Source organism: Primulina eburnea, chromosome 12 (genome assembly GCF_022965805.1).
Source record: "Primulina eburnea isolate SZY01 chromosome 12, ASM2296580v1, whole genome shotgun sequence".
In the NCBI taxonomy this organism is placed as follows: domain Eukaryota; kingdom Viridiplantae; phylum Streptophyta; class Magnoliopsida; order Lamiales; family Gesneriaceae; genus Primulina; species Primulina eburnea.
Window position 1 is genome coordinate 30,736,348 of NC_133112.1, and position 11,241 is coordinate 30,747,588.

The 11,241-nt window shown below is 36.0% G+C and overlaps 1 protein-coding gene across 1 annotated transcript; it reads right to left on the bottom strand.

Moving 5' to 3' along the window:
• Window positions 1–399: 399 nt before the first annotated feature.
• Window positions 400–2,260, bottom strand: LOC140807348 (PLASMODESMATA CALLOSE-BINDING PROTEIN 1-like). The gene is made up of 5 exons (XM_073164161.1): window positions 1,984–2,260; window positions 1,828–1,895; window positions 1,274–1,516; window positions 1,110–1,146; window positions 400–751 (listed from the first exon to the last, which is right to left on the bottom strand). Exons 2-5 carry the CDS (start codon window positions 1,880–1,882, stop codon window positions 547–549), a joined length of 540 nt encoding a protein of 179 aa, XP_073020262.1. The 5' UTR covers window positions 1,883–1,895; window positions 1,984–2,260; the 3' UTR covers window positions 400–546.
• Window positions 2,261–11,241: the final 8,981 nt, after the last annotated feature.

Genomic DNA, 11,241 nt, shown 5'->3' on the forward strand with positions numbered 1-11,241 from the left:
AGAGGAAAAGTCGCAAAGATAAGGATGAAGCTGGTTCTGAGACCAAAATACCCTGCCACTAATTTTTTTATTTTTTTATTTATAAAAAAAGCTACAAATACTACAATGTGGTCGCAATTTTTATTTAGATTATTTGGAAAAATATTGCAATGTAATGTACCCCTTCTCATTGATTTAGCTATAAAATATGACAACAATAAGTTTTGGACCAGCCCATAAATAATCGGATTTGGATCATCTATTGTGTTGTGTGTGCACACTTTTTACACGAGATGATCACATGATCATCTCGTTTAATCTAAAAAGTTTTTAACTTTATCTCATATGGTATGATGTGTCCACAAGATGTCACGTGATCATTGCACCAAATGCTGTGTTTTTAACACAGTAGAAGATCCAATCCCTAAATAACCAATTCAAAGGTGTATAATTTCCCATCTCATTTTTTTCCAAAGGGTAGGAAGAATATAACAACGAGGTCAAGTGGAATCGCGTATCAATATATATATTTATATAAAAAATTGTTTCTTGTAAGCCTTGATTAATTCAAATCCTTGGCCATTTCAAGCCGTAAATCAAGAAATTTACCAAGAAACATGCAAGTATAGATGTAGCAACGCTTCGAGATAATAGTGTCGCATCAGTGCCATTGTCCAAACTGCTTGGAGGTACAAACGTGCCCGGTGGGGCGAATGACCCATTTGGAGGTGTTCCTCCGGGGCTGAATGGTGGAGCTGGGCTGCTTCCATTACTACATTATTATATATATAATCGAACAAAAATCAAGGTTTACCATATGAAGGTGAAATATTGGATCTTAAATTTTTTCAAAGAAGTTAGCAAGCAGACTAGAAGAAGCCATCACCTATTCAATATACAAATCATAGCAAGTTATTTTATTAGCAATAATCTTCAGAAGCATCCCCAAGTTTTCAACACTATCAGTACACTAAGTTTTGAACTTCTTTCACTTCACCTAAAGGGGAAGAGCTTTAAATCTACCTTCTTTCTAATTTATTATTCTTTTTTTGGGTAAACAAGCAAGAAAAAGACTGGATTATTCTATTCCTGGGATCCAAAGTTTCTAGAAGAGAATCAGAAAACAAAACCTGGGACTAGATTGATACACACATCCTGCAGCTAAATCTGCAAATTATCAACCGATCGAAAAAAAAAAAGAACAAAACAAATGAACAGCAGTTAGTTCCTATTGACTGGATAAAGCAATAATATACTTCTATATTTTTTGATGATTAATTATGTTGAGTCTTACTAGAGGGAGGAGTTTGAGAGAATGAGGCAGAGCCTTCAAAATCACAGCTCCCATTAGTTTGCCCTTTTCTCTGATAATAACTGTTCACTGCATAATTACAGTGATCTTTGATTGTGTTTGGGAGAAAACAAGACCCATTTTGGAGGATTGCTGAACAATCAGCTCCATTTCCACAAGCATAATCTATGTTTTCCTGAAGAACTGTGTTGCTAACTCCAGTATTACATAGGCAATAAGTTGCATCTGTAAATCAAAAATCAACATCAATGGCCAAAAAGCTCAGGTCAGAACAAGAATAACCCTTTTCTAAAACCCAAGTCTTAGAAAATGCATGAAAATGGGGAAAAAAGAAAAGATAACGTCTTGGCAGACCCTTTATTGCCCCTGATCAAGAAAGGGAAGAATCGGAACTTTCTATTTTCTTTTACTTTTTCATACAGTAGTTTGTTCTAACTTCTTATATAGTAGACTAGAACAGTACCATAAAGAAACAACATCAAACACGTATCGGACATCCCAAAGGAAACATTGAATTCAAGAGTCAAGAGCTTCACCTGAAAAAGTAACCATGGGTAAAAGAAGCAACAAACACACCACATAAACAGCCATATCCTCCAAGATCCTTAAAAAAAACCTTATTTCTCACCCCAAGATAGAGAAATTCGATCCAAAAAAGAGAAAATACATGCAAGAAACAAAGAGTGGCGTACTGGTGAAACGGAGAGGAAGCTGAGTAGGAAGAGTTCCCCCTTCTGGTGACTTTATCTATACGGTGTCCGAATTTGGACTATATTTTTGTGTTGCGGTTGGTTAATTAACGTGTTTGAGGAATTCAATGCCAAAATGTCTTTCGTCATCAACTCGGTCGGTTTTGTACTATGTTTCGGCTTCTCACTAACAACGATCGCCGACTTGTGCATGGTTGATTCTTGACGTTTATAGGTTAAGTCCAGGGTAAACTACTCGAACGTCTACTCTCACGTTTAGCTGAATTTAATTTGATGACCGAGTTTTGATTTGAGAAATGGTTTGACGGATGGAAATTGTGTTTGTTTTGCGGTCTTTATAGTTATTTATTAAGTGAGTGAGTGAATAATTATAAAATAAAGAACATCAGGATTTTAATATGGTTCAGTACAATCGACCTACATCAACGAGGTCACGCCAAAGTATCAAGTGAATCTACTAAATATAAATAATGTTATGGTCATTCAAGGACTTATTCAAATTAAAAGATTTCTCATTTTCTAATGACTTTTTTATGCCATACACGTTCAGTTGACTTCACTTGATGAGTCTTCAATATTTGTCAACTCGAACTCCATTCGAAATCGCAGATTGTTCTCTCCTGAAAACGTCACATTCCTCTCCCGATAAAGGAATTACAAAGCTTTGAATGTGTGTGCACCACTAGCAATTGAAACTCTCAACATCAGAATGATATAGTGGTGCTGTCAAAATCTTGTTGCAACAGTTTTCGCGACACTGAATGAACAATTAGACGTTTTTTTTTCTTCAAAAGTCTCGTGTTTCAACTGATACTTTCACACCATATATAATGTATGCATTACCAAGCATGTATATGCACTAAATCTCCTCAAAATTTTAAACAAATATATATCACTTGAATCTCATCATTATCACATATAGAATTTAAGAAATTTATAGCACGAAGCTAGACACTTTTTCAATAATATATATGATAATCAAGATAATTAACATCAAATCACAAGATATGACGATAAAATATATTCATGATATTCAAATATATAATGAGATAATATATGTATATCATTACAAACTAAACAAAGTAAAATATTATCTCAAACTTCTAAGACAAAGTTACCAAGATATCCAAGTCAAATAAGACAATTATCCAATTTCAAATCAAAACAATAAAAATTCAATTAACAATCTCCCCATTTAACTTATTTGGAAGACAACCATGCAAATAAAAAAAAAAACAAACTTATTCTCTCTTGGGTATATTCATTGTCATTTGGACTATCATAAATCTTCCGAAAACTTTCTCTCAATGCGAGATTTTCTACAATAAGCTTTCAACACACAAACTAACCAAAATCAAATGAGTATGAACAAAATGTCGGCAGGAACATTTAGGCAGGACCATTTAATGGGAACAGTATGTGGCAGCCTAATTTGAATTGAATTTGAACACGGCAGCTGAATTCTGAAATGGGAGATGAAGATTCACACTGGATGATGCATCTATAAATAGAGGCATCATTCGGCATTTCTATGTATCCCATTCTGAGTTCCTCTCTCAGTATACACATATTTGAGTGTGTTCTATAATATTTGATAGGTGTTTGTTCTCATGTATTAAGAGAGTTTGTGTTCTCTTTGGAAACACAGTGAGTGAGTTGTACACCAGTAAAATATTATAGTGGAAATTCTTTTCATCTTGCCCGTGGTTTTTACCCTAATAATTTTTAGGGGTTTTCCACGTAAATCTCGGTGTCCAGTTTATTCTTTATTTTCGGGTTTTATTATCTCAAATTCCGCACGTGGGACCAACAAGTGGTATCAGAGCCTTGGTTTAAAATTTCTTAAAATTCTGAGTATGCTCTGTGGTTGCAGCCTAGACTGATCTTCCACATCAGAAAAGTTTTTTTGAGATTTTTTATTTAAGGCGGGATTATTTTGTCCGGTCTACTAAAATTGTTGTAGACATAATGGCGGGAAGGTACGAGATAGAAAACTTCAATTGAAGCAATTTTATGCTGTGGAAAATAAAGATACAAGCAGTTTTAAGAAAGGAGTATTGCTTGGCGGCTATTGGAGATAGATAGGTGGAGATTATGGATGATGGAAAGTGGAATGAGATGAATGATAATGTTGTTGCCAATTTACACTTGGCTATAGCTGACGAAGTTTTGTCAAGTATCTCTGAGATAAAAACAACAAAAGTTATCTGGGATACTCTGACAAAGATGTACGAGGTCAAGTTGTTACACAACATGATTTTCCTAAAGTGAAGGCTTTATACTCTTCGGATGGCGGAATCTTCATCGATGACCGACCACATCAATACACTAAATACTCTATTTGCCCAACTCACTTCTATGGGGCATAAAATAGGGGAAAATGAACATGCGGAGCTTCTACTTCAAAGTCTACCAGATTCATATAATCAACTTATCATCAACATAACCAACAATATTCTTATGGGCTTTCTAAGATTCGACGATGTCTTAACTGCGGTTCTCGGAGAAGAAAGCCGGCGCAAGAATAAGGAAGACAGGTTGTTTACTTCGAAGCAGGCAGAGGCTTTGCCGATGATAAGAGGAAGATTTATAGACCGTGACTCCAGTAGGAGCCAAAGACGAGGTAGATCAAAGTCGAGAAGTAAGAATAAAAATATTTACTGCTTTAAATGTGGCGGTAAAGGGCACTTCAAGAAAGAGTGTACGAGTATCGATAAGAGTTCTCAAGGAAATGTGGCCAGTACTTCAGGCAGTGGTGAAATATTATTCAGCGAAGCGACAACAGTTGCAGAAGGCAGACACAAATTTTGTGACACATGGATTATGGATTCAGGAGCGACGTGGCACATGACGTCTCGGAGAGAATGGTTTGATCATTATGAACCAGTCTCAGGAGGATCTGTATTCATGGGAAATGATCATGCCTTGGAAATTGTTGGGATCGGTACTATCAAAATTAAAATGTTTGATGGCACCATTCGCACCATACAGGAGGTACGACATGTGAAAGGACTGACGAAAAATCTTTTGTCCTTGGAGCAATTGGATGACATCGGGTGCAAAACTCGGATAGAGAACGGGATCATGAAAATTGTGAAAGGCGCGCTTGTGGTTATGAAGGCGGAAAAGGTTGCTGCAAATCTGTATGTACTTTTGGGAGAAAACACACAAAGAGGCAGAACTAGCTGTTGCATCAATTGGTTCAGGAGAAGAATTAACAGTGTTATGGCATAGAAAGCTCGGGCATATGTCAGAACGAGGGTTGAAAATTCTCTCAGAACGGAAGCTGTTGCCGGGACTTACAAAAGTGTCACTACCTTTTTGTGAGCACTGTGTTACCAGTAAACAACACAGATTAAAGTTTGGCACTTCTACTGCCAGAAGCAAAAGCATATTGGAGCTGATTCATTCGGATGTTTGGCAAGCACCGGTTGTATCCCTAGGAGGAGCGAGATACTTTGTCTCGTTCATTGATGATTTCTCTAGGAGATGTTGGGTGTATCCGATCAAGAAGAAATCAGATGTTTTCCAGATCTTCAAAGAATTCAAAGCGCGGGTTGAACTTGATTCAGAAAAGAAAATCAAGTGTCTGAGGACTGACAATGGAGGAGAATATACCAGTGACGAGTTTGATGTATATTGTCAACATGAGGGCATCAAGATACAGTTCACGACGGCTTACACACCTCAACAGAATGGAGTGGCGGAGCGGATGAACAGGACCTTGTTGGACAGAACAAGAGCTATGTTGCGGACTACAGGTCTAGAAAAGTCATTTTGGGCAGAAGCAGTCAAAACCGCTTGTTATATTATCAATCGTTCTCCTTCAGTGGCGATTGATCTTAAAACTCCGATGAAGATGTGGACCAGGAAGCCAACAGATTATTCTCATTTACATACATTTGGAAGTCCGGTGTACGTTCTTTACAATGAGCAAGAAAGATCGAAGTTGGATTCGAAATCCAGAAAATGTATCTTCTTGGGCTATGCTGATGGAGTAAAGGGGTTTCGCTTGTGGGATCCTACTGTTCACAAGCTTGTCATCAGCAGGGATGTTATCTTCGAGGAAGATAAAGTAAAGGGAGACAAAGGCACACCGAATTCAGAAACTACTATTTTTCAGGTGGAAAATAAGACGGACGAAAGTCAAGTTTCTTGTGAAGCAGTACCAGAGCACGAAGAACAAGAACATGTTGAGTCTGAGGTTTCCAATGTGAGGCAGTCAACTCGAGACAGAAGACCACCAGGTTGGCTTTCAGATTATGTCACTGAAAGTAACATTGCATATTATCTATTATCAGAGGATGGTGAGCCATCGAGTTTCCACGAGGCTACTCAAAGCTCGGATGTATCTTTGTGGATGATAGCAATGCAAGAAGAGTTGGAGGCATTAGACAAGAATAAAACTTGGGATCTTGTTACACTACTACGAGGAAGGAAAGCCATTGGAAACAGATGGGTCTATAAGATCAAGCGTGATGGCAATAACCAAGTGGAGCGGTATCGTGCTAGATTGGTGGTAAAAGGGTATGCTCAGAAAGAAGGCATTGACTTCAATGAGATATTTTCTCCTGTGGTTTGACTTACAACAGTCAGAGTAGTGTTGGCATTGTGTGCGGTGTTTGACCTACATCTAGAACAGCTAGATGTGAAAACGGCGTTTCTTCATGGAGATCTTGAAGAAGAAATCTATATGCTCCATCCAGAAGGTTTTGCGGAAAAAGGCAACGAGAACTTAGTTTGCAGGTTAAACAAATCTCTGTACGGTCTCAAACAGGCGCCGAGATGTTGGTACAAGAGATTTGATTCCTATATCATGAGCCTTGGATACAACATACTGAGTGCAGACCCTTGTACGTATTTCAAGAGGTCTGGTGATGATTATATTATTTTGCTGTTGTATGTGGACGACATGTTGGTAGCAGGCCCCAACAAAGATCAGGTCCAAGGATTGAAGGCACAGTTGGCTAGGGAATTTGATATAGAGGACTTGGGACCAGCAAACAAGATTCTAGGGATGCAAGTTCACCGAGACAGAAGTAACAGAAAGATTTGGCTTTCCCAGAAAAATTATTTGAAGAAAGTCTTGCAACGCCTCAACATGCAAAATAGTAAGCCAATATCGACCCCTCTTCCTGTTAACTTCAAGTTATCCTCCGAGATGTGTCCTAGCAGTGAAGCAGAGAGGATGGAGATGTCTCGAGTACCGTATGCATCAGCAGTGGGAAGTTTGATGTTCGCCATGATATGTACAAGACCGGACATTGCTCAAGCAGTGAGAGCAGTTAGTCGGTATATGGCGAATCCTGGACGAGAGCATTGGAGCACTGTCAAGAGGATCCTTAGATACATTAAGGGTACCTCGAATGCTGCATTATGTTATGGAGGATCAGATTTTACGCTCAGGGGCTATGTCGATTCAGATTATGCAGGCGATCCTGATAAGAGGAAATATACTACTGGTTATGTGTTTACACTTGCAGGAGGAGCAGTAAGCTGGATTTCAAAACTGCAGACAGTTGTGGCGTTATCTACAACGGAGGCAGAATACATGGCAGCTACTCAAGGTTGCAAGTAGGCAATATGGATTAAAAGGTTATTGGAGGAAATCAGACACAAACAAGAGAATGTTCCTTTGTTTTGTGACAGTCAGAGTGCCTTGCACATCGCAAGGAATCCAGCCTTTCATTCCAGGACAAAACATATTGGAGTTCAATTTCACTTTGTGCGGGAAGTAATAGAAGAAGGAAGCGTGGATATGCAGAAGATCAATACGAAGGATAACATAGCTGATTTTCTGACCAAGCCAGTAAACACTGATAAATTTGAGTGGTGTAGATCCTCAAGTGGTCTAACAGAAACGTAAGCAGCAAGGAATGACAATATTGAAAGGATGTGTGGAGATGTGTTTGATTCTCAATCAAATCTCCAAGTGGGAGAAATGTCGGCAGGAACATTTAGGCAGGAGCATTTAATGGGAACAGTATGTGCCAGCCTAATTTGAATAGAATTTGAACACGACAGCTGAATTCTGAAATGGGAGATGAAGATTCACACTGGATGATGCATCTATAAATAGAGGCATCATTCGGCATTTCTATGTATCTCATTCTGAGTTCCTCTCTCAGTATACACATATTTGAGTGTGTTCTATAATATTTGATAGGTGTTTGTTCTCCTGTATTAAGAGAGTTTGTGTTCTCTTTGGAAACACAGTGACTGAGTTGTACACCAGTAAAATATTATAGTGGAAATTCTTTTCATCTTGCCCGTGGTTTTTACCCTAATAATTTTTAGGGGTTTTCCATGTAAATCTCGGTGTCCAGTTTTTTCTTTATTTTCGGGTTTTATTATCTCAAATTTCGCACGTGGGACCAACACAAAATTCTAGTGTAGCAAAATTGAGAAGCGAGAAACAAAGCAAAATATGATTCTTATTGTCCATGCAAGTCTCTAGAAATCAACAAAAAAATGAAGTCAAATTATAACATGCACAATATTGGTTTATTTTCTCACGCAAATAAAAAGTTAATTTCCATAATGAAATCATAACTTATCTTCCAAAACAAACAACAATAATCATATTGGATGACAAAATTCAAATAGAGCAAAAATTTCGGAGCAAGAATTTTAAAAAACTTAAACATATATGTGACAAAAAGAACTTTTCGATTTTGAGTTGTCAAATATGTACTTCTTGATTTTTACTTCTCCTGGAGTATAGAAATGTGTATACAATTTATGAGAGTATGAGCTGTATCCAAGACAAAGTAAAATTCAAATTTTCAAGTTCAAACAAATGTAGTAAATCAAAATTTACATTTGTTTTTTTGTCATAAATTGGTAGCTCTCACTCTAAAGAGATCTTTTATTGGATTTTTAGTTAATTTCTTCCGAACATGAACCAAAAAATCTATTTGACATATTTTCCACACATAACTTGGTAGCTCACACTCTAACACATCTTTTCATTGTGTTTGTTGGGTAACTTTTTCCAACGATTTTCTCCAATTCACCTCTTCTTCCAAATCACGTCCCCCAATTTTTTTTTTTATTTTTAAACACATTGGCCAAGACTAATTCTTGGGTCACAAGAGATTTGCATGATTTTTCAATGCCAAGGAAGTGCATTCAAAATTCTAAATAAAATGTATTCACCTCACAAACTAACTCAACTTAAGTCAAAACTCAATTTTTTAAACTTCTAAACTCAAATATTCAAAATTCATAAATTTTATCTTAAGAATGCAAAATTTCATGGAACATATACCTAAAGTTTTCAAGTGCTTCAAACCTCACAGAATCAAGTGCCTTAGTGAATATATCAGTAATTTGCTTTTTCTGTCGTTATATGTTGTAGAACAACCATTTTTTAGGGAAGTGTTTTTCACTCAGATATGCTTTTAAAGATGAACAAGAGATAAACTCATTTAGATCATATTTTTAACCCATATTTTTCTTATGATCGGTTCACACAAGTAATATTTAGTTTTATGAGTTGATCTAGATATTTCAAAATTAACATGCTTGATAACATTCTTTTTTTTTTCAAAGCATTAATATATTTATAGCATTTTGGTCTTGTCTGTCCAGATATTCCATAAAAATGACAAATCAGAAAAAATTTAGTCCACTTACCTGCAAATTTCCAAGTCGGTGATTATTCCCTTGTGCTTTCTTTCTCAAACAATGTCTTTGAGGCAGAAATATTCATTCATATTCGATCCCAGTTCAATCACCATTGTGTCACTTTAAAGATAAAACATGATCTAGATTATTAGTTCTCATATTAAACAAATTATTTTGTTCTTGTAAATGATGAAGTTTATTCAACGAGTCATTCAATTTCTTTTGACTTTCTGTAGCCAATCATGCATGCTCAAGTGTAAATTTTTTCAAATTTTCTTTCGCACTTTCAAGTGATTTCATCATATTCGTCAACTCTATGTTCCTTTTGATGACTATTTTCATATCTTATACATTTCTTCAAAAGCTTCTATGAATTCTTCTTCTTACAAAACACTATTTTCATCTTTATCTGAGTCACTTTCGGTCTCGAAGTCAAAATTTTTTGATTTAGTTCTGCTGCTTGTTGCAACACCTTGTACGACTATAGTTCAAGGAAGAATTCTTTCAGCATTTCTTTCCCAAACAAATTTATATAAAATTCAAAGCAATATGATTGCTAACATGTTCCTCGTTCTCCTCTTGACTTCTTTTAGATTCTACATCATTCCAAATGGTAGTCAAGGATTCTTTCTTTTGAGTGTTGGCACATTCGTCTTGAATTGTCATGACATATATCAGAACCAATAAGATCATGAAGATAATATAGTACAAAAAATTTGGAATTAAAACAATAATTAAAAAACAAGTGTATACAAAACACTTGATCTCTAATAATCTCAACCTAAATGTAACCGAGAAAATAATTTCTTTAACTCAAACAAGAGAACCTAACAATACTTACAATACTCACGAAACTCAAAAACTCTTTTATTTTCTTGATCGTGTTCTCTTATTTTGGATGCTTAAAGAAAGCTTGAAGGGATTGTTGATGGGATAATTAGATTTGATTAAGGAAAACATATATTTATAAATGAAACTACTTGTCTGAAGTTTCCTTTCATTTTCCAAGTTTTCAACAAAGCTATCAAAAAAACCTCACAATACAATCCTAAAATCTGCCGCAATAATGCATACCATCATTAATAATTGTGTCACTTGTATACAAGTTTTCAAATCATCTTAGCTCACCCTACCTAAATTTTTTTCCACTTGAAGACTCTATTTAAATCATATATTCAAATCATCAATGCGACAAGCTCATACCCCCTCATTTATAGATGGAGTTCAACTGAACTCGAACACAACTTTAATTTTTCAGTGATCACAGGCTCGTGTGGGCATATCGACTGAATTCTTACATCCAAGAATCTTCTCAAGCATCAAGACTGCATTCACCTAATATCTTAAAATCCTCATTCCAATGATTTTCTTTGCATCACCCAAATCATTCGTAGAAATTTTTTAATTGAGTTTATCAATCTTTTCAGACAAACTCATGTTATCAACATATAATCTGCATATAACAGTAGTATGATATAAGAACATCAAGATTATTTAAATAACAATAGTGATTGGCCTAACACCTTAGGAAACCATTATTACTTTGAATCCATCAACCTTCATGTACCACTGTCTGAAACTTTTTGAGACCATAAAATCTCTTCCGAATTT